This window comes from Bos grunniens, chromosome 12, assembly GCF_055505025.1.
Source record: "Bos grunniens cultivar Pamir isolate PY7600 chromosome 12, Bosgru_T2T1.0, whole genome shotgun sequence".
Classification (NCBI taxonomy): domain Eukaryota; kingdom Metazoa; phylum Chordata; class Mammalia; order Artiodactyla; family Bovidae; genus Bos; species Bos grunniens.
The window spans coordinates 33,165,105-33,188,744 of NC_141176.1; the positions used below are offsets into that span (position 1 = coordinate 33,165,105).

General features: G+C 45.2%; 1 protein-coding gene across 4 annotated transcripts in view; it reads right to left on the minus strand.

Moving 5' to 3' along the window:
• The window catches only part of WASF3 (WASP family member 3), a 76,474-nt gene that overhangs the window by 22,007 nt on the left and 30,827 nt on the right, over window positions 1-23,640 (minus strand). For all 4 annotated transcript variants that reach the window (XM_086329658.1, XM_086329656.1, XM_086329659.1 and 1 more), the window contains 2 exons: window positions 18,134-18,226; window positions 9,604-9,746 (listed from right to left, as the gene is read on the minus strand). In XM_086329658.1, the coding sequence (XP_086185784.1) occupies window positions 9,604-9,736 (133 nt within the window). In that variant the 5' untranslated portion in view covers window positions 9,737-9,746; window positions 18,134-18,226. The remainder of the gene's footprint in view (window positions 1-9,603; window positions 9,747-18,133; window positions 18,227-23,640) is intronic.

Below are 23,640 nucleotides of genomic sequence, written 5' to 3' on the forward strand. Positions count from 1 at the left end.
TGCTCTCACACTCACTCTCCTTAGTCTTTGCTGTGAACCCCGAGACTATCACCTCCACGGGAGTTAAGAACCACCTGTGCCCACTGGGCGTCCCCAGCTGTCCCCACCTGGGACAGAGCCTTCTGGCACCACCTGTATGATGACTGAGAACTCATGAGCCAAACACGGAGCCACTGCTCCCGCCTTCTAGGTGACTAAGCTGAGCACCAGGTGGTCCGTCCAGACACCGTGCCGAGAAAGTGGGAGGAACAGATGAAACGACAACGTGGGTCTCCTATCTTCTGATTCCCTGCCTTAGCACGTACTTCCCTCAGCTTTCTTGGCTAGAGATCAGCCACTTCCCATGAATTATCTCAGGTCATGAGACACTTGGAAATGTCCTGCTTACTTAATAAAATGGACTGAAATATTCTGCTGCTTCAGTGGTTACTCCTAGATACTGGATAAGCATCTCTTAAGAATTGAAAATCTGTATAATTTCATGAATTCTAACAGTGTAACTGTCTTAATAACAGGAATGCTGTCTGAGGAAGTAAGATTAAGAAAGGAATCAATGAACACCACTAAAAATGGGAGTGGGGACTTTGACTTCTTATCTCAGTTAAGCAGTAGCTCGTTTCTCCTGAAGCTGAAAACCTGCGATGCAGCTCTCTGGAGTCACCTGAAATACTGCCGACAGTCCCCACTCACGCGATATACAAAATGGTTCCAAAAGGCAAACCAATTTAAAAAAAAAAAGAGTCTTCAGATGAATTATGCATGCTTTTAAACACTGTAACTAGATGCGGCGTCCAATGGTAATGGATGTTTGCTGCCTTTATTATGAACTTCCCGAGCAAGCCTTGTGTGTCTAATTACCTAATAGACATCTCCATGCTGGTGTCCTGTAAGAATCGCAATCCCTGGACAAGTTCTCATAGGAGCTCATGTTCCCATTAACTCAAACCCACACCTCTACATGCAAAGGCATGGTCCACCCGAGATGAAGCCGCAGAAAGAACAGAGTCACCGTGACTGCTCCCTCCCTCCACTGGCAGACACCAAACCTCTCCTGCGCCCCACCCACTGAGCTTCGGCCCTTCCTGTTTCTCTCCTGAATTACATCAACAGCTTTGTTTTCCTGGGTCCAGATTCACCTTCCATCCTTAAATCTGCACATCAGGATGCTGCTATTCCAACCCTTCACTGCTCCCGTCATCTCAAGACCAAACCCAAGGCTCTGAGCAGGCATGGGGACCCCGTGCACTTTCGCTCTGTCCTTTTTCTGGGCTCCAGCAGAACACACTGCCTAAACCCTCCCCACTTGCTCATAGATGCTGTTAGTCCTCTGCGTGTTCAAACCCCTTCATGCTGTCACCTCACTCAGAAGAAGAGATGAAGGCGGGCAGTGACTCAGAAGGTTCTGCCGGGTCCAGTTCAGTGAACTTCCGGGCCCATCCCCTGCTGCCATCTCCCTCGCACGTTCCTGCCAACCAAACAGCCCTGCGGATGCTCAGACACGCCTGCTCCTGCCCAGGCTTTCACATCTCCTGTACCTCCCGCCTGGACCACTTCTGTCACCCAGGTCTAGACCTAAATGTCATCTTCCAAGGGAGATGTTCTCTAGCTAAATGGCAATCACCTCTCTGTATACACACTCACAGATGTAAACAAACCCCCACACACCCCCCACCCCATCCCCTCCCTGCTATGTTGTTCTCTGAGCACTCACCGCCACATAAGTTATACACTTGTATTTAGTGATCCTGTTTCCAGCCTGCCTCCTTCCACAAGAACACACGATCCAGGACAGGGGGACTCTATGCATTGCTACATCAATCGCCAAGGTCTAGGGCGTGTCTGGCTTATTGTAGGTGCTCAAAAAGAGATTTGAAGAAACGAACAAAAATGCACACACTTAAAACTCATCCTTCGGGAAGCAGACTGGGGTCTGTGAGATCAGAGGCCCCTCCCTGTGTCCTCAGATACCCAGAGGACATCTTAGTCACAGGACATATCCTACACCCCTCCTCTTGGCTCTTTTATACAAGTCCTGTAAGGGCATGGGCCACGCCTGTGGTCTCTGCACTGATTGTGCTAGCCAGTGCTCAGCATCTCTTGAATAAAAACACATAACCTGTACCAGTGTTTTCTCATCCACAAGGACACAGCCAACAAAGGCTCCCAGCTCAGGTACATTTGGAAAATGCTGGACTAGAAAGATGAAACATGTATACGCCTCAGGCGTCTCAAAATCTTTAACATGCCCGCGTGTGTTGGGGTTCCGCAGGGCAAGCACTGTGGACATCACATTTTCAAACTGACTGGTTTTGAAACACCAGTAACGCCTTTCAGACCGTTTTCTGAAGCCCGTGTGGGAAGACGCCTGCCCATTCAGCTGCACGACCTGGAGACAAAGCGCCGTGTTCCAAATGGTTTGGATTCAAGTCTAGCAGCTGTTTTTTTGGAATGTCAGATGTAATCAAAATGGAACCAACTAATTTTTTTCTACTTGACCATTCATGGTTTAAAAAAAAAATTCCAGTGCAACTCCAAGAAAACCCCTTTCCCTTCAGCGCTGCAGAAATCTAATTAATAGCAACAGTGTGTACCACTGACAACTCAGGCATGGACAGCACAGCCTCTTCCTGAAGCGACTTGAATGTTCTCAAAACACACTCTGCAGATGCTAAACAGGCCAAAAAGGATCAATATCACGGACCCTCCACCTTCACTGCTTAATCCTATTTGAAAAAACACAACAGACACTCTACTCCCTTTGGAAGTTCTCGATTTATAAAAACAAACAGAAATTAAAGACTTGCAAACTTAATCTTCTACTAGCTGCTGGAAGCTGACAAGTGACTAAAGAGAAGAAAATAGGAGGAACTATATTTTCTGATGAACGAGAATAAAGCGTTGCAACCACAGCACTCAGTTCTACGAACAGTAACTCGTTCGAAGAGCTTAATTTGACTCACTCTTCCAATGGCAAGTCCGATAATAGCTGAACCGAACTAATTCTGAATTAAAGACCACGAAGAGGTAAGTGCCACTGATTCATTCTTAACTGACAAAGAACCAATTAGGGATTTATCTGTACCACACGAGTTTGAGTCCAAGCTCAAAAAATCTTGTTGGGAAGGAAGGGAGCAAGGAACGGGGCAACGGGCAGAGGGTGATCTCTCAATAAATGAGTATTTGGTAGGAAGGATGCAGACAGGTGTCAGGGGTGTGTGAAGCAGGCAAGAAGCGGGTAAACCCAGTCCTGGAATCACCACCGTAGGCAGATGGGGCAGGACGTGCCAGTGCAGAGGCAAAGCAGAGGGCTGAGATGGCAGAAGGGGGATGTCTGGTTCTCCCGGAATAGCTTTTATTTTCCCAGTGAAATAAGCAAATCATTCGCTCACAATCTGGGATGGGGGGCTGCAGGGAGAAAAGATGTGAAACAGGCAGGAAACTAATTAGTGTAGGAATTACAGCGTGACTGCCGAGCAGCCCTGAACGCCCACCTGAGGAAGGCTGCTGATTTCATGTCCCTCTCCTTTTCTGACACAAGCACTTAAAGATACAAACTTCCCTCTGAGCACCTCTTTACATAAATCCCACAAATACACTGGTGATTCTGTGTGTTCGTTACCGGTGCAGTGAGAGTTTGCAATTTCCTTTTTGGGTTCTTCTTTGACCCAAGGATTAATTTAGAAGCTGCCGTTTGATTTTCCAATATGTGAGAACTATCTAGAAAGATTATTAGAATTATTTTCTCATTAACATCATGGTCTTGGTGGTATAAGTCTCTTCAAATTATTATTTTATGGCCAAGCGCATGCCCCATCTTAGAGAGGGAGCGTTAAAAGAACGTATATTCTGCAGGTGGGAGTTTTGTGTTCTACAAACATGGATGAAGTCAGCCTAGCTGGCAGTGTCGTTCAAACCTCCCATATCCTGGTAAGTTGTGATCCTTGGAATCTGTCTTTCCCAGTTCTGGGGCAGTGGTTTGTCCTGTGACCTCAGTTCTCTGATGATCTAAGAGAAGCTGCTGAGATCTTTTCTTGTGCAGGTGGGTGGGAGTTCCACGTCTGGAATGCCAGGCTGGGGTCATCTGTGGTTCCTGCTTCTTTCTGTAACTTCTCTTTTTCTTAATCGAGTGTCACGCTTTTCTCCCTTCCCATGAGTCTCCTATTTTTGGCTGGATCACGTGTGTAAAAGGCTGGTAGAGGATGAAGCAGACATAGTAGACCTACCCTTATGAAAGGCCCTGTGTCAAGGAGGAACACAGCTGAGACTGCTGATTATCACAGTCATGGACTGATAGAAGAGTGGTGTCATGGTTTGGACAATCTTAGAAAAAAACATTAAAAACCTTGAAAATCTTCCCTCAGTGTTTTTAGGTGATAATAACAGTGCAGATCACAATGATCAGAGAGACACCTGTAAGTCACTTATGATACATTACCATAGGCCTATGAACTCATGAGATGGGAAGAACACAGCTGATAAAGGCAGAGAGGTTTGATGGCTGGCTCTCCACGTGAGCTAGGAAGAATTAGTCTGCATTTAAATCTTGCCACACTGCAGTCGGCCCGGGGCAGGGAGAGGTGAGAAACAACCCTGGTGTCATTACTTCTGTTGAGGAAACACTTCTGATGCTCTAGGTGAGTGATGGGTTAGGGAAAACACTTCAGTTTCCAACAGCCCTGTCTTTGTGAGGAGGGGATTCTTCTACTTGCCTCCAATTCTGTGGCCAACAGAGCCTTACTTTACATATACAGGTACACAGGAATGCTTACCTCCTTCACTGGCTTTCTATTTTTATCCACAAGAAATGCAAACATGTATCTCAGTTTGAGGCAGTAAATTTTAAAAAATTCATGCTGTTTCTTCTAGTCAACTCTGTCTAGTACATAAACACCTCTTCTCTTAAAGCACCCTTAACCTAGCCTGAACCTGCCTGGTGATGAACTTGTGATCTATCTCTTGAATATATTATGTTTAATCTTCCCTTTTTCCCCTCAAATATTCCATTTGGCTAAAGACATCCAAGAAATCTATTCAGTGCATGCCTTCAAAACACTTAAAATCTCTCTTCTGACTAGAACTGCACTTGGTATAATCAATTAACACAACCCTGAACTTCAGATCCAATTACATAAAGCAAATGTGTTATGCTGCAAGCCATCAAGGGAGTATTTTCATTCAATTTAGCATTTGCTTTGATATGAGACATAATACATAAAGAGTATTAATAAAAATACTAATCACTAATTTAAAAACTGAGAAGAAAACAGACTTCCCTTCTCATTTATACAAGTACTCAATGTAGAAATTAAATGGAAAATAGGTTTTGTAATAGTTTTTTTTTAAGAGACTCATGTTTAAAACTGATACAGTCTCAAAATTTTTATACCATTGGTAAGGATGATCTTATCTCTGTGGGAGGAAGCTTGATGACATATAAGATGAAAGAAATCTTTTTAAAAAAAGAGAGAGATGCCAAAAAAGATTTGAGATGTCAGTACTAGTTTTATACAAGAATTATGACAGTGTCTCCCCAAACAAACAAACATATGTATGCCCAACAGCAAGATAATGGTTATTCATGGTATATCAATATAATACAGTAATCTCTAGCTATTAAAAATGTATCTTAGATGCTGAATATATACTGAGTATAGGCTACAAAACCAGATGTATGAGAAATCACTTTTAGAATGATATATATGAACCATTATCAATGACTTCCTGTGATTAATAAAAAAAATTATAATTTTTTCCTTTCATGTTATCCTGTGCTAAGTTCTCTATACTATCTTATTAGTACCATCAAATATAACCAAAAACTCTGGGCAGGGGGTACCTAAGGTCTAATTCCTTTCCTTGTGCCATCTTGGAGGCCTTCGTAAGAAAGGAAAAGAAAGCTATTACTGCAAGAACGTAGAGAGAGAAGTGGAAACTGGCTTGGGAGGCACAGAAATGGATTTGACACAAATGCTCTGTCTCCTTTTTAAAGCAAATTCTATTAGAATTACATTATAATGTCAGAAGGAATTTGATTGCAAGACACTAATTTTAATTGAGCAACTAGGTGATAAGAACAAGAGCACTCAGATCATTAATCAAGGAAAATGATGAAAAAGCACTCTCGATTCAATGTTAATTGCTACACTAAACTGCCATTATTTGAAGGGAAAAAAATCAATACTCCATTGCTGGAAAACCAAGTAACACACTAATTTTTTTCCCCCCTCACTGAAGTAAAGTTGATTTACATATTATTTTCATTTCAGTTATATTACACAGTGATTCAATATTTTTACAGGCTATATACTGCATTAAAAGCTGTTACAAGATAATGGCTATAATTCCCTGTGCTGTATTAGAAGATTCTTGTTGCTTATCTGCTTTATACACAGTAGTTTGTATCTCTTAATGCCACGCCTCTATCTTGCCCCTCCCTCTGCCCACTGGTAACCACTAGCTTGTTTTCTGTGTCTGTGAGTCTGTTTCTGGTTTGCAATATACATTCATTTATTTTCTAGATTCCACATATAAGGGATGCACAGTATGTCCTTCTCTGACACTTATTTCACCAAGTATAATACTCTCTCGGTCCATCCACACCGCTGCAAATGGCAGACTTCCATTCTTTTTATGGCAGAGCAACATTCTACTGTGTGTATGTGTGCGTCTGTAGCCCACTGTCTCTATCCATCGGTCGTCAATGGACAGTCAGGCTGCTTCCATGCTCAGTGCTTGTAAACAGTGCTGCTATGAACACTGGGGTTGTTGAAAAACGTTTTCAAGTTAGTATTTACATTTTCTTCTGGATATAAATCCAGGAGTGGAATCGCTGGGTCACACGGTAGTTCTGTTTGCATTCTGAGGGACTATTTGGTATCTATTATCCCCTCATGACACTGAACTGTCCCCCCACAGATGTGAAGAGAACCAGAGAGACACCAGAGGTGCACCAGACCCGAAAAGACCAAAGAGACGCCTTCTGGCCCTGGCTCTGTTCTTTCTCCCCTAGACCCACGAGACCAGTGCTTCCTAGCCTTTTTGACACCAGGGGACCGATTTTGTGGCAGGCAGTTTTTCCACGGATCAGGGGCAGGGGGCTGGTTTCCGGATGATCCGACACACTACAGTTTCTCTGCTCTTTATCTCTAATTTAACATCACCACTGACCTGACGGGAGGTAGTGGTCTGCGGCCCAGGGGTTGGGGACCGTTGCACTAGAGAACTAGTGACTCCAGATTAGAGGACACCCTGGTTTCACCCTGGTTTTCACTGGGCCCACCTGGATAGCCCAGGGTAACCTGCTTCTTGTGAGGTGAGTTGACAAGCAGCCTCAACCCTCTGCCTGCCAAGTGACACAGCACACCCGTGGGTCCCAAGGGTGAAGATTCGGATACCCTCGGAGGGGCTGCCCTCAGTCTGCCCAAAGGGGACTCCACGGAACAGACAAGACCGTGTGGGCAGCTCCACTTACAAACAGGCCCCACAGACGCGACTGACACAACACTGTACACGGAACACGGCACGATGATTAAAAACCGTAATGGTTTATGTTGGTTTTCCTCACTTAGACCCCATGCCCACAGACGTTTCAGGCATACAAACAAGAGACTGAAAAGCATTCTTACAGAAACACATGAAGGCACACAGAAACACGTTCACCCTTCAATAATCTACGTGGTATCCTCCTGTAACATGAATCTACACATTTTATCAACTGCTGCTAAGTCGCTTCAGTTGTGTCCGACTCTGTGCGACCCCATAGACGGCAGCCCACCAGGCTCTGCCGTCCCTGGGATTCTCCAGGCAAGAACACTGGAGTGGGTTGTCATTTCCTTCTCCAATGCATGAAAGTGAAAAGTAAAAGTGAAGTCGCTCAGTCGTGTCTGACTCTTCGAGACCCCATGGACTGCAGTCTACCAGGCTCCTCCGACCATGGGATTTTCCAGGCAAGAGTACTGGAGTGGGGTGCCATTGCCTTTTCCAATTTTATCAACAACCCCTACCAAAAATCAATTATAATTAGTTCAAACTCCAGAAGAAATCTATTTTGAAACACATTTTAAGTAATTTCCAGGTTACTCTGGCCTCAGCCAATGATTATAGGCATCATATATCAAAAATATATCCATAACAACACAGTACAATTCTTTTAAAGAAAAAGAAAAATACTCATCTGTTGTGTTTCTTCTTCAAAACAAATAAAAGCACTTGAGTTGTTGTTTTTTTTTTTTTTAAACCACTCTCCTGTGCTTGAGGCGACCAGGATGTGAAATTTCATGGAGGATTTTCTCATTATTAACAGAGGTTCTGAAAATTTAACTGTGAAAACCTGTCACCCAAAATGCAGTGTGAACCATCTAAACCGAAAAGGAGTGGGATGAAGTGAGAAAATAAGATCACGATGTGAATGTAAAAGTTAGGCAGAAAGACTGCAACTTCAAAAAGCTTTGGAGGAAAAGCATTTTCATGCACATATGAGTCGTAAGAAATGGAGTACTTCTTGTGTATCTCATACTAATGTTCAAAATTGGAAAAAAAGGGAGCCCACTCCTTATGCTTGTGTTTGCTTACATGTCTGTAACCCATGCATGTGACGAGTACATGGCACTGAATATGTGTCACCAGCAGCTCACTGCTGACCTCCATTCGGAATCAGTACCTGCACTTTAACCTTTAGAAGGTTAAAATCAGCAAGTCTCACTGGATCCTCAGGCTGGATCCTCTGATTCATTTGAAATCTTATTCAATCAACAAACACGTATCGAGCCTCCACTCTATGACAGTCACAGCACAGTTCTCAATTCACTACATTAAAAAAAAAACGATTAGTCCTGTGCAAGTGTAATAAATAACTCACTTTAAAAAAACAACTACCAATTATTTTATCCTTATGTATAACAAGCTTTTAAAAATAAACACTACTTTAAACTACACATTTGGTCTTATTTGCTGCTACTGCTAAGTTGCTTCAGTTGTGGCCGACTCTGTGCGACCCCATGGACTGCAGCCTACTGGGTTTCTCCGTCCATGGGATTCTCCAGCAAGAGTACTGGAGTGGGTTGCCATTGTCTTCTTGGTCTTATCTGCTGCTGCTGCTAAGTCGCTTCAGTTGTGTCCAACTCTGTGCGACCCCAGAGACGGCCGCCCATGAGGCTCCCTGGGATTCTCCAGTCAAGGACACTGGAGTAGGTTGCCATTTCCTTCTCCAATGAGTGAAAGTGAAAAATGAAAGTGAAGTCACTCAGTCATGTCCGACCCTTAGCGACCCCATGGACTACAGCCTACTAGGCTCCTCCATCCATGGGATTTTCCAGGCAAGAGTACTGGAGTGGGGTGCCATTGCCTTCTCCGTTGGTCTTATCTAATCATCTGTAAATCAGTCAATTCCAACTTGATCACACCAAGCCAGTGTCAGCAGACCAGAGAGGGCAGATAGCTCATTTCATGCTGGGAAATTTTCAGGAGGGAGGAAGGCTCTTTCCTCCAAAGCCTCTTCTTTGGACAATCCCAGAACTACTGAACCGAAATCACTTGGCTAAAGTCATTAAAATTAATACGTCACTGGTAATCAGAAAGGAGGGAGCCCGAGGCGAGGGGACTCACTCAGACTGCTCAGCTGGCGGATGATGGCAGCCAGGGTGCTGTTGGTCACACACTCGAGCTCGCTGGTGATGCCCTCCGGCAGGGCCCCCCGGCACAGGTGCCGGGGCTCGATGTTCCTCTTCACTAAGGGCATGGCTCACGATCTGAAAATGAAAAAGATGGTTTCAGAAGCTCACAGTCCCAGTGTAACACGCCTGGAACTTCGACTCCCTGGAAAGTCGACTCTTGCCCAGGAATCCGCCTTATCCTATTGCTTCTGTGTGAGCAAACCGGCTAAACATGCAACAGATGTCGAACTACTTACATAAACGTTACAGATTTCAAAGATGTACGGACAGCACATCCTACTTTTATAGAAAAATGATGTATGCACAATTTCTAGTTAAGCATGACAAAAATAAAATCCTTAAAATTATTTCCCATCTAATTTTGCTTACTGTACAATTAATCTAAACCCAAATTTTTCCTGTGATTTTACTCATTATGCAAGAAGATGCCTGCACATTGGCATTTAACTCCAGTAGTACTCTTCATTACAATTCAAGTCAAATGATTAAAGAATTTCAGAATCATATCAATATGCTTTCTACTTTCAGGCAACTTTCCTATCTTCCAATAACTCATCTAATCTCTTTTTAAAATTCCATACAAAAAATAAAATAAAATTCCATACAATGAAGCTCTTCAGTTATCCTATAGCATGATTAACTGGAATACCTTTTTTCTTAAAAAAAAAAAAAAAGAGAAAGAAATTATGGAAGCAACTCCACAGATGTTTAAAACAGTATGAAGTTCTCAGAACATCTCTTTCTGTGACCATCCCTGTCCATGTGAACCATCTGGAAGATGTCTTTTGGGTGAGCAGCCAACTAAGTGAGACAAACACAATTAGTCAGTTTTTCCAGATATCTTACTGCTGGTGGTTTTCAGTTGAATTTTGTTGTGATCAGAGGGCATGCTTTGTCTGATTTTAATTCTTTTAAATCTGTTTTGTTTTATAGCCCAGAAAACGGTGTGTCTTGGTGAATGCCTCACACATGCTTCAAAAGATTGTGTATCAGCTGCAATGACTGACGTGGCTGCTGAGATGTTCTGTATCCTTAGCTGATTTTTAATACACTCGTTTCATGAATTACTGAGAGGGGTGTTGAAGTTGTCAGTGATCACTGTGGATCTGTCAATTTCTCTCTTGAGCTCCATCAGTTTGTGTTTATGTATTTTGAAGGTCTGCTATTGAACATATACACAACATTTAAGATTCCTGTGTCTTCTTTTTTAATTTATTACCTTTGGTTGCCCTGGGTCTACACTGCTGCTCGTGGGCTTTCTCTAGTTGTGGCAAATGGGGGCTCCTCTATAGCTGTGGTGTGTGGGCTTCTCATTGCAGCAGCTTTTCTTGTTGCAGAGCATGGGCTCCAGGTGCACGGGCTTCAGCAGTTGCAGCTCTCAGGCTCAGGAGTTGCAGTGCCTGGGCTCAGTGGCTCTGCGGCATGTGGGGTCTTAGTTCCTCAACCAGGGATTGGACCTGCGTCCCCTGCACTGGCAAGAGATTCTTACCCCCTGGACCATCAGGGAAGTCCCCACTGTATATTCTCAGTGAAATGACCTCATTATCTTTCGGTGATACTCCACTTTTTCTGGGAGATCGCAGTGCTGACTTCCCGTGTTTGGATCTGTGATCACGTTGACAGGTATGTAGGAATTCTGTCCTCAGAATAAACATGATCCCAGCAGAAGTGGCCACACAGAGCCCGTGCTCTGACTCTGCCATACTGTCCACTGTGAAGGGCAAGGTTGTGGCTGGTCCCCGGTTTTACAGCACTCCACTTGCCAGCTGATGTCCCCAGGAGGTCACATGTCCGCAGTCAGAGGGGAAACCTGGGCTTCCCCAAGGCCCAGCCCGTTCCATGACCTTCTACACTGACACCGCCTGGCCTCTTCCTAGTTAAGTTTCAGATGAAAGTCATGATGAAGTGAGGGGCGAAGCAGGGGAAGGACCGTGGATGGTTCATCAGTCATGGTTCATTGGGATCAACGTCCAGGCTTTGCTACTAGAACATGGTCCGTCCACTTCTGCAGGATGAGAGACAGAAAGGCACCAGGGTCCTGCCACTAATACCACATAGTCTTAACCGAGATGGGCCTCAGGTTCCTCTTCTGATTGACAGAGCTACTGTTCTTGCAGGGTCCCAAGCTCTCATAGGCTTTCCTTCCTCCCAGTGAGATACACTTAGCTGGCCTCCAGAAATATCCACATTGGATTCGCCTGCATGCCAAACATCTGCGTTTTGATTATACTTCAGCCAGTGGAAATGCAGAGAATAAACATCAAAAAATAAGACAAAAATCCCTTTCCTCAAGGAATTAAAAGGTTCAGTGAGAGAGACAGGCATATAAATGAAGTTACAATCCAGGGTGACAAGCGCTAGTTTAAGGTATTTCTCATTTCCTGGGAAGTGAAAACACTGGAAAGACTTCACTGGTTGGGGAAGAAGGGGTAGGGGCAGGGTTACACTGCATCGCCAACCCCATGCGTGGCACACGGAGGCCACTCAGTAAACATCAGGGGGGTGGAGGAGTGCAGTTCACAGCCATGGCTTAGAAGCAGATCAGAGGTATAGTGGTGAGCAGAGCTGCCTTCAAGACTTAGAAGCAGCATCACATTATTTATAAAAAATCATCCAGTCTTTCCTCAAAACCCTCTACAACTAAATAATAAGTATCTCTGGGTGGGGAAAGCAGAGTTCTGTCTATGGACTAACACAGTGATACATATGAAATGGTTGTTCACCTTTCCTTGACACGTGGACCCTTCAGGTGGATGCTAACACCCAGTTCTAACTGAAAAGGCAGAGAACGGAGGTCAAGGATGACATCTCTGCCCCTACGCGTTCACCACTGGCTCCTGTCTCATTGCTTGTCTGCTATAAGAAGAAGCCCCAGAGCCATTAGTCATTAATCATGAAGGAGACGCAAGCTGGAACCACTAGGAGGTGGCGGGCACACCTGTTAGAATGGACGAAGGCAAAACCACTGGCCACACCGAAGGTTTGGTAAGGATGTAGGCAGAGCACAGTTCTCTGCTGAAGGGAATGGAAAACGACCCAGTCACTATGGCAGTCTGGCAGGTTCTTAAAAGATTAAACACACACTTCTCAGGATGACCCTAGGATCTACTCCATGCCTGGGAACTCATGCAAAAGTAAAAGCACACGCCCCAAAAAAGACCTGTACACGAACGATCATACACCTTCATCTGTAAAAGCCAAAAACAACCCCAGAATAGAAACAAGCCCAAATTCATCAACAGGCGAGCAGATAAACAAACAGCACTTCTCAGCAACAGCAAGGAATGAATCACTGATCCGGGAAACAACGTGAACGAGTCTGGGATGATCATGCTGAACCAAAGTCAGACCAAAAACAGCACAGCCAGAAGGACTCCATCTATGTAACTATGATACTGTGATTTACAGTAACAAATATATATATTTGGTCTTCCTCTCCATCGATGGCACAGAGCTCCAAAAACTCTCAGAATTCCTAAGTGACAAGAACTATAAAGGTGTCTTTTGCCACAAACAAGCCAACCCTGCTGAACTACACCTGTGGATGTTAGTGAAGTGACTCCGGACCCTCCCTAAGGATGGGGGGCTGGTTACCAGGGGAACCAACCCAGTGAGTAGGAGGCTGGAAGCTTCAGTCCCACCCCCGAATCCCCAAAGAGAGGACAGGGGCTGGAGGCTGAATTCCATCACCCATGGCTGATGTCCTAATGCACCATGTTTGTCCTGAAGCCTCCATACTCCCAAAAGGATGGGGTTCAAGGGCTCCCAGCTTCATGCACCAGATGCATTTACATGCCAGGAGGGTGGTGTGCCCCACGCTCACAGGGACAGAAGCTCCAGGGGCTCAGGACCCGCAAGACTTCGCCCTTTGTTCTCATCATCAAACTGCTCATCATATCCTTGAAGGTCCTCCTAACAACCCTGCCGTGAGTCTGGTGGGAAAACTGGCTTCCTGGGCTCTGGGCACCATGAAGCTCAGATGGGGCTGTGGGAACCTTAAAGTTACAGCTAGTCGGCCAGAGCGCAGGTGACAAAGGAAGCTGGTGGGGCGTGGGCAGGGGGTCGTGGAGGGTGGACCCTTCACCTGTGGGGTGACTGCCCTCCACCAGACACATGTCGGAACTGAGGTCAACTGCATGCCCGGAGGCTGGTGTCACCTCCATTGGAAACTGCCTGCCATTGGAAAGCCCACATGTCTGGTGTCAGACGAGGAAGCGCAGACACACACGAGAGTGCTTCCCTGTACAGTCACGTTCTGGAAAACAAACCCATCTAAAGAGACGGAGGGAAGATCGGAGGCTGCCTGGGGAGGGTTGACCGAGGCCAGAGGAGCCGTCCATGGTGACGGTGTGCGAGCTCACGTCTGGTCTGTGCTGGTGGTTTCGTGGCCATGTGTACGGGTCAGAGTTCGTCAGATGGGACATCTCAAACACGCATCCCTTACTGTTGGTCAGTTACGCCCAATAAAACTGCTTAAAACTGGATCCATGGGGGTGGATGAGAGATGCAGAGCAGAATACAAATTGGGAGATGCCTGGAAATGTATTCCCTATTTAGATTCTGACATGATGGTCAGGTAGAAAGAATTACTGTCAGCCACAGACAAGAGACAAAAGACTACAACAGACCAAAAAAAACCACACACACAGAAAAAAGATAAATTTAGCAACTCATTGGGCATGGCTCCAGAAAAGTAACACAAACGGCCACGGTTAATGGCTCGGTGAATCCGGCAGACAGAAACGCTAGCTCGGTTCCGAGGAAAAGTTTCCTCCTGCAGAGCTCCCTCCTCCTCAGGGGATGCGTTCCCCTCTCACCGGGCCCCAAGTCAGTACTGCAAAGAGGGTGAGCACCGAGCAGAGGCAGCTGCTCTGCCGGGCCCCACCTCCCTCCCGCACTGCAGCCGGACAAGCCGGACCACTGAGCCGAATCCGAGTTCTTCCACTAAACCCCAGTCCTCACCTACAACACAGAAGCAACAACCCCTGCTGCTCACCTGCAAGGGCTGTGATGAGACTGCACACCAGCAAGGCCAGGAATGCCGAAAAGTGGACCCCAAACCCCCAGACACTACTCCTGTGAAGGAATCGAGGCTTACTTGACACACTAAAGAACTAGCCCCATCCCTCCCTCTCCTATTTAATTGGACAGGAATGGGGGGACGGTTTATCAGCACCACGACCGGGCTGTGACTGTGATGAGCAGGCCAGGCTCACGAGCTGCCTTCTGCCGTATTATTACTGCAGTATTCATTAGGATCCACAGTAAGCGTCTGTTACGTGAATGCTCTTTTAAATAAAACTAAAATAGTAAATTTCTGATTCGAAGTACAATAAACATGTGACCTACAGACACTTGACAAACACAAGATTAAGCTGAGTGGCCACTGCATTATTTTCCTAGGAACACATGAAGAAGCTGAAACCATCGAGAAACCTCACACTTTAAGACGTGTGAGGGAGACAGGGCTTTCTGAAAAACATGAATCTCCAAGAATTCCCAGGGACTCAGACTCTACTATATGACCTATGACCTCAAGGTTTAATTCTCAAAAGGCTCTAGTTTTTGTTTCTGTTCACTCACTTGACCATAAATTGAGAGTCTTCCTGGAGATAAGTCAGCATCTCCTCTTCTTGTTAAGAAAGATGCAGCTCTCCTTTTTCTCCACCCTACTCCTTTACAGCAACCATCTGAGAATGACATTCGCCAAAGAAATTAACAAAAGTCCAAAATGCATTAAAAATAAATTTAAGGTCCTGGAGGAAATGAACTATAAGATACAAAAGCAGATCATTTGCCAATCGTGTAAAGAAAACACTATCGGCATAGCCTGAAATATCAACTTGTACCATATAAAATTACCATTTTTGTTGGTCAAAAATAGCCAAATGTTGGTGATTCATATGAATGACATAAAATAAGGTCAAAATAGCAGTAAATCTGTAGAACCTATCAACTGTTCCCCAGCACACATGCTACGAATCTGTAGAGTCTCTGTATTTTTAGAAACCAAAAGCATCCTGATGGCAGTATTTTTGGCAACTAGAAGCTGTGCTCGTGAAAGAAAGTTAAGATAAACTGAATGGCTATTTTAGTTAACTACACTCAGTTGTTTGCACTATGAAAGCAGGAAGAGATGTACTAGTGAAATATCTAAAATTTGCAACACTCGGTCTCAAATAGCACACCTGGCATCTTGTTGGTTCCAACACAGTACGAAAGGTGGATTATGATCATCTCCAAAAGGATCATTCGGGTTTCCAGGTGATGCAGAGTCCTGCCCCAAGGCCACAGAAGCTGAGGCCAGTACTAAGGTCATCTCCAGAACTGACTGGGCCCCTTGTAACTGTTGCCAAATAGCCCCCCTGATCCTTACCAGACAGTTTTCCTGACTCCAAATTAGGCAAAAATGCCCATCCCAGTACTGTCCCTATAGCACCCTAACCAATCACCTAATGCCACCCTTTCAGCAGGAATTTTCTTTGTCTTTAAGCTATACAAATTGGCTCAGTTCAGTCGCTCAGTAGTGTCCGACTCTTTGCAATCCCATGGAATGTAGCACGCCAGACTTCTCTGTCCACCACCAACTCCCAGAGCCTACTCAAACTCATGTCCATTGCATCGGTGATGCCACCCAACCATCTCATCCTCTGTCATCCCCTTCTCCTCCCGCCTTCAATCTTTCCCAGCATCAGGGTCTTTTTCCAATGAGTCATTTTTTTGCATCAGGTGGCTAAAGTATTGGAGTTTCAGCTTCAACATCAGTCCTTATCCTTTAGGATGGACTGGTTGGATCTCCTTGCAGTCCAAGGGACTCTTAAGAGTTCTCCAACACCACAGTTCAAAAGCATTCCATTAACACCCAAAAAGCACTGATTTTCCCTGGTCGGTCAGGAGGTCAGCCCACTGCACTCGTGGTGCCCACATGATCTCTGCTCTTTGTTCTCAATAAACTCACTCCTTTCTGAAATGATCTGTGCCTGGAACTTCTTTTCCAACCCGAGTTCGGACAGGTCATTTTACAAAAAATCAACCAAAGAAACAAAATCATAAAACTGATGATGGTAAACTGGTTACACATGATAAATGGGAACATGTTATCAATACATATATAAGCATTTTATATGTCATTGACACCCACTACAACTTTATAGGCTGGCAGATAAAGATAAACTTAACAGATTAAGAACTCAGGGCTCAAAAAAGTAACTTATCCAGAGTGACATGACTAGTAAGTGCAAGAACTTCAACTCCAAACCAGCTGTGGCAGGTGCCAAAGTCTTAGTATGTTTCTGCAACTAACCTCCTCTGTCAGCATCACCAAGTGAGGGTCCATGGTCTCTGAGGTGCTCTGAGGAAGGTTTTCCAATGTTTTCAGCAGCTTATCAAGATGGTGTGTGTGTGCTAAATTGCTTCAGTTGTGTCCCACTCTTTGCAACCCCATGGATTGTAGCCTGCCAGGCTCCTCTGTCCATGGGATTCTCCAGGCAAGAATACTGGAGTGGGTTGCTGTGCCCTCCTCCAGTGTATCCTATATTATTACACAAAACATGTCGGTATATTCTAACAGGACAGCAAGCATACAAAACAACTGTTAACTCCACCAAAGCTAAGTGACAGTTATAACAGAGTTAACAAATAACACTGTTATAGTCTCACAGAATTTGAGAGGACATCTAAACATTGTTTCAGATAGCCTTTTTCTTTAAAAAGCAAAGGCTATTTAATGAAATTGAAACCAATGCGTAACTTTTAAGTACTATACGCAGCTTTCCAGTTACATTAACAGAAAGAAGAAAAATGCCGAAATAAGACCTCCCAATAGATGATGCTGACTTTTAACTTTAAACTTAAAAGAAAATAGTAATTTAAACCCACAAGTGATATAAATGTGTTGCCTTGCTTTTGTGAGTTTTAGATCACAACCACAGAAACCAAAATGTAGTAGATAGTACGGGCTGGTATTCAACAGCGACTCTCAGCCCCTACCCTCCCTGCTGTATCAGAGGCTAGCAGGCGAACCCACATTTCTGAGGCCCCTGGCGAGGGGAACCCTGAATTTGCTTTCGACTCTTTCCCTATCCATATACCTTATATTTATTTTTCTTGCTTAGTTTCACTGACTAGGACGATTCTGAAATAAATGCGCAAAATATACAGGGGAGAAAATGAGACTCAGTTTAATGAGTCAGCAACTGCATAGCCACATTTATGGTTCACATAAAAATTAACAGGAAATGAATATATCAAACTTCAGTTTTCCTCTTTCAAATTCTTACTGTTGACTAGGAACAAAAGCTTGATATATTGCCTGGCTGTTAATATTTATATATTAAACTGTATTAATATTTAATATTTAGAAACATTAACATACTTTATCCTATTCTATTTCAAATTAACATTCTGAACTACAATGTTATAGAAATTAAATGGCTTTAATGATGAAATGCACACACTCTTACCGTGTAGCTGTTGACTTATGGGTTGCAGAAATGTCCCCTAGGTAGCATCACCACTGGCTCAGGTATCAGTAGTAACAGCAATCAAAATTAAAGCTAAAAAGGAAAAAATAAAATTAAATACCGGCAAGCAAAATGCATTCGAGTCTTCAAGAAAGTTTAAAATTCAAATTTCACATTTTGATTATTTCATCAAGGGAGCTCTAGTCCCAGAACTAGTTCTTTTTTAATTAGCAGGGAGCTAATAAGGAATGTGCATTCTGGTATGACTCCCACTCCTTTTCTTGGAATAAGCTCTGCAAGTAACTTCAAGGACTTGAGTAAATAACAGCCAAAGGGAAGAAACACAAAAGCCCAGTAAATCACAGGTCTGTTCAGTGGAACTGCTCACACACACTGCAGGCTTGTGACCGCCCTCAATTAATGGAATACCAACCCTTTGCACAAGAACTCTTATTTCAAGTCCATAAAAATCTTGGTGATTACTTCAAAAATATTTCAATAGTACATATGGGGATAAAACAGTGACAAAGACTCCATGTGGGCCGAACTAACCCTAATGTTTCCAGGATGACTGAGAGTAACAGCAAGTCTGCAAAGTCACCTGAAATTAAACACTGTTCACCAAATGCAGTACCAAAAACAGTATAGCTTCCCACCAGAGTTACGGTTCACTGTGAAGAATACAGTTAAGAAAGGTATAGTGAACAAGCATTAATTCATCCAACAAAACTTTTCCAAGTACCTGGCGTAAGTTGGCCCCCCCCTCTTTTCAACACTGCGGACACAAAAATCACTGAGAAGACACCTGCTCAACCCTGTGAGGGCGGCCGATGCTGGCAGATACAACACAGCACAGTAGATGCAGGAAAGGGCAGAGCGGCCCGGAAGTGGGTGGAGTGGAGCAAAAGCTTCCCAGGAGATCAGGGGCGGGTGGGGAGGGGTGAAGCTAGGAAAGGAGGCCCAGGAAAGGACAGGATGCAATGTCCTTAGGGAAGGCGAGCAGCCCGAAGTCTAGAAAGGGCTGTGTTGTGAGCTGTATGTGGGCCGGCAGATAATGCACACCCAGAGTTAGGATCATCACCACCCTTTTGAAAGTGTGGAAAAAAAAAAAAATAGATCGTTTAATGACACTCTGATCCACACATGTCCTCCTAGTTTGCTCACTTAAAATTAACAGCAGCACATGACTTTCTTCCCCTTTCTCAGGAGCAGCTGTACGGCGGATGCTTGATTATGCAAAATTAAAAATGACTTTTCCCTAAGTCATTTGCATAAGTGATCATCCTATTTTCAAAGACAGAGAAGTATCTCTGGGTTTTAGATGATCCGGGCCAAACTTCCCCTGAACCAGATCACCTCCCAGCATGTATGTTTCACTTTGGATAAGGTTATTTCATGTATCTGCTAGCCGTGCATAAGGGCAAGGCCAGTGTCCACACACGTGTGTCTTGGGTGACGCTTTGTATTTACAGCCCTCAGTTACCTTTTCCTTCGGGAAACACAAGTGTGGATTTCCCCATTCGTGTGAAAGGCTATGCAACTAATATTCTGTTATTAGTTATCTAGTGGTAAATGTCTCACTGAAGACTAAGCAGAATGCTAACATGTCACTCACATTTAACTCAACCTTCGCGAGGCAGGACAGAATCATGCTCCGTGCCGTTTCAATAAACAAAGAACGCTACCCACCATCCAACCAGCAGCCACGGCAGCTGCCCTGACAAGTCAGCCCTGAGGGGATTCAGAATGGAGAAAAACAGGAGACCGGCCCTAAGCAGTTAAGACAGAGGATGAAGGACTACGTTCCATGAGCCCAGATCCCTGCATCTTCCCACACACAAAAAAGCACTAAAATCATTATCTTGAGACGTCTGTCTTTTATGATTGCTAGTGACCTTCTGATGTTCAACTACATGTTTGTTCATTTGGAGCAGTTCCTCAGAGAAACTTCGAGGCTATCTCGAAGGTTCTAGTCCTCAGTAGGGCACACCCCCCCACTAAATGAAACATAACTCCCAACTTTCAGGCTACGTGGTTTTCTTTGGTTGACACAGGTAAACACCCTCATTAAAAAAAAGAGGAAACTGGGGATAGGAAGGTGTCTTGTCCAGACGACACGGCTTTGGAGAGGGAGAGTCCGGACAGGCGGTCTGGCCACCACCATCGCTCTTAGTTACCACATCACACAACGTGCATCACAGGACCTCCTCAGGACATGCACACATGCATTCTTCTTTCCTACTGAGTGGCCAACACTTCTAAGCTAAGTTAGGAGCTGTGAAGGGCTTGAAGAATTAACTCGGCTCTGTGAATGTGCTGCCTCACTTTACAGGGGAATGTGAATCTTTAACTCCTTGGAAGTTACAGGTGAAGACTGTGAAGTGTGAAATGTAGCGCCTCTACAGAGAGATGTCACACTAGCTCAGGGAAACACAGTTATATGCTGCACCATCAACGCGGTAGCTCAAAGGTCTATGTCCCTCGGTGAAGCCCTGGCCATGGTGCTGAACACGCCGCTCTGCAGCTACTCCTGGGAGCACAGTGCCCTTCACCTCCTGCCAACAGGCGTGGGTCTGTGATGGTCCCCACCATGAATGCCTCTTTTCTTCTGGTTTCCGTGCATCCAAATTTGCTCCAGCCTTCACAGTGCAACCTAGAGTGGCCTCCTTCACCCACCCATTCCTCCCTCTGTCTGCTCAATGAACATTTACCTGCTGGGGTGATGTGTCAGGCTTCATGTGTGTGTCCCCACCCTGTCAAGTCAAAGCCCATACTGCACCCACAAGAACCTCTTGGTACCCCAGAAGAAAAGTCCTATTGATGAGGAATCAGCATTCAATGTGACAACGGTATGTGTGTGACATAGAGAGCACGAGGGGGGAGTGACAGCCATGGGGAATGTGGGAGGAATTCACAACCTTGGTAACACCACAGCCTTAATTCAGATGACAGATAACCAAGACCTACAATGAGACAGGGGAGAAGTTTTTAATGGGAGTGAACTTGAGAGGCGTGGGTGCTGGGTGATGGAGCAGATGGGCACTGGGGTGTCCCAGGGGTAGGGGTGGGCCTGGGGCAGAGGCAGCACTGCCTGGCTCAGCTCCTCCATACACACCCCCGCCCCACAGCAATGGACGCGCTCCACAGATGGACACTGGTCCATGCATAGCCTGAGCCACAGACAGCACTTGAGTGATTGCTTGACCTTGACAAGTGTTACAGAGGAGCTGAGTTTTCCATTTTATTTCTTAATTAACATTAAACAGCAATACATGGGGCTTTCCAGGAGGTGCCAGTGATAAAGAATCCGCCTGCCAATGCAGGAGACACAAGAGATGAGGGTTCAATCCCTGGGTCAGGAAGATCCCCTGCAGGAGGGCATGGCAACCCACTGCAGTATTCTTGCCTGGAGAATCCCATGGACAGAGGGGCTATAGTCCATGGGGTCACAAAGAGTCAGACACAACTGAAGTGACTTAGCACGCACACACTCAAGTGCACAGCAATGCATGGCTAGTGGCCAAGAGATGGAACAGTGCAGCTCTTAACGCTGCAGGCTTGTGATTCTGAGCTGAGGGGTGGTCACCAGATCTGGGAAAGGGAACACCAAGAGAAAGGCACGCAGACATGCAATTTTTTGTTGAAAAGATGGATGAAGAAGTCAAAGGACAGAGGAACAAACTGAGTGAGCTTAAGGACTCCTCCCTGTAAAATCCCACCAAGCTGTGGCTGTCCTTGACCGGTCAGGCCTCCAGCAAAGTTCCTCAACATGGGGGCATCAGAGTGCACTCATGTTGGCACCAGATCACAGCCTAATCCTTAAAACACTGCTATTAACTTAAAATCCCTTATCCTGTGAAGTACAAAAAAAGAAAAGGAGGGGGGAGAAAAAATAAAGAATAAGGAAAAACTATTATTTTGAAACTACAGCAAGTCATAATGTAGATCAAGGATAATCAACGGAGCCAGGGTAAATATCTGTCTAGAAAGATATGTCTTTTTCTAAAAAAAGGAGGCAGAGAAGAGAGAGGAGAGTGGCTTGATCCTCAGTTCAGGCCATTTCAGATACATTACAGGCCACTCAGCTTCTAAGCGGTTCAGCTGAACTTGGTCTACACTCTTCTGTGAAAGACATGATTGAATTTACTTACAAAATAACGCATTTTGTTCTAAACAGCACTTTAAAAGGTCAATGATAATAAAGCTGTCCCTGGGATTTTGCCCTTTCCTCTTAGTTCCTACAACATCCAAAGTCAACACAAAAAAAGGAACTCTGTGATGTGAAAACATCTAACCTGAGAACAGGTTGTGTCTAAATAACTCACTGGTAATCTGCCAATAATTAACCTAATCTGATTGTATCAGGATTTGTTTACTATTTCGGTCCCTGCCATCCCGCCTAAGCTTCTGAATTCCAGTTTTCTGGAAATGGGGAGCTGAGTACATATGACACGCACACGTGGTCCAGGATGGTGGTTTCTGCACTGCATTCCGGGGCCACCTTCCTCCTCAGACTCAGAGTCTAAGTTCCTCTCCCTCTAGGAGATCACAGCATCAACCATCTTCACTCTGCACACAGCAAGCTCTACTTACAAGATGGTGAGCACCCTGGAACATGCAGACTCTATCATCTTCAGAGAAACGTCTCATCAGCATGTCTAACAGGAATGGTTTTAGCTAGAAGTGTGTGTCTAACAATATGATAAAACAGCAACCTCTGTGTTGCTCCGCCTGGCCTCTCAGGTTGGTTATCTGAGCTTCAGCTCCCGTGGCTGGAGTCATTTCACACCTCTCAGGTCAGGGCCGCTAGGGACACACTTAGCTGGCCCCACAGCCCAGCTCAACACGTAGGGAGCTCCTGTGTAGAAGTGCCGAGGGGTACACATGGTCCTGGTGCCCTGTGTGTGTGTGACACAGTCCTCATGCCCTGAAAGCTTCCCCTGAGGAGGAACAGGGTGTGTGTGTGTGAGAGAGAGAGAGAGAGAGAGAGAGAGAGAGAGAGAGAGAGAGAGAGAGAGAGAGACACGGTCCTGGTGCCCTGAGAGCTTCCCCTGGGGAGGAACAGGGGTGGGTGTGTGTGTGTGTGTGAGAGAGAGAGAGAGAGAGACACACGGTCCTGGTGCCCTGAGAGCTTCCCCTGGGGAGAAACAGGGTGTGTGTGTGTGTGTGTGTGTGTGTGTGTGTATGTGTGAGAGAGAGAGAGACAGTCCTGGTGCCCTGAGAGCTTCCCCTGGGGAGAAACAGGGGTGTGTGTGTGTGTGTGAGAGAGAGAGAGAAAGAGAGAGATACAGTCCTGGTGCCCTAAGAGCTTCCCCTGGGGAGGAACAGGGTGTGTGTGTGTGTGTGTGTGTGAGAAAAAGAGAGAGACACAGTCCTGGTGCCCTGAGAGCTTCCCCTGGGGAGGAACAGGGTGTGTGTGTGTGTGTGTGTGTGTGTGTGTGTGTGTGTGTGAGAGAGAGAGAGAGAGAGAGAGAGAGAGAGAGAGAGACACGGTCCTGGTGCCCTGA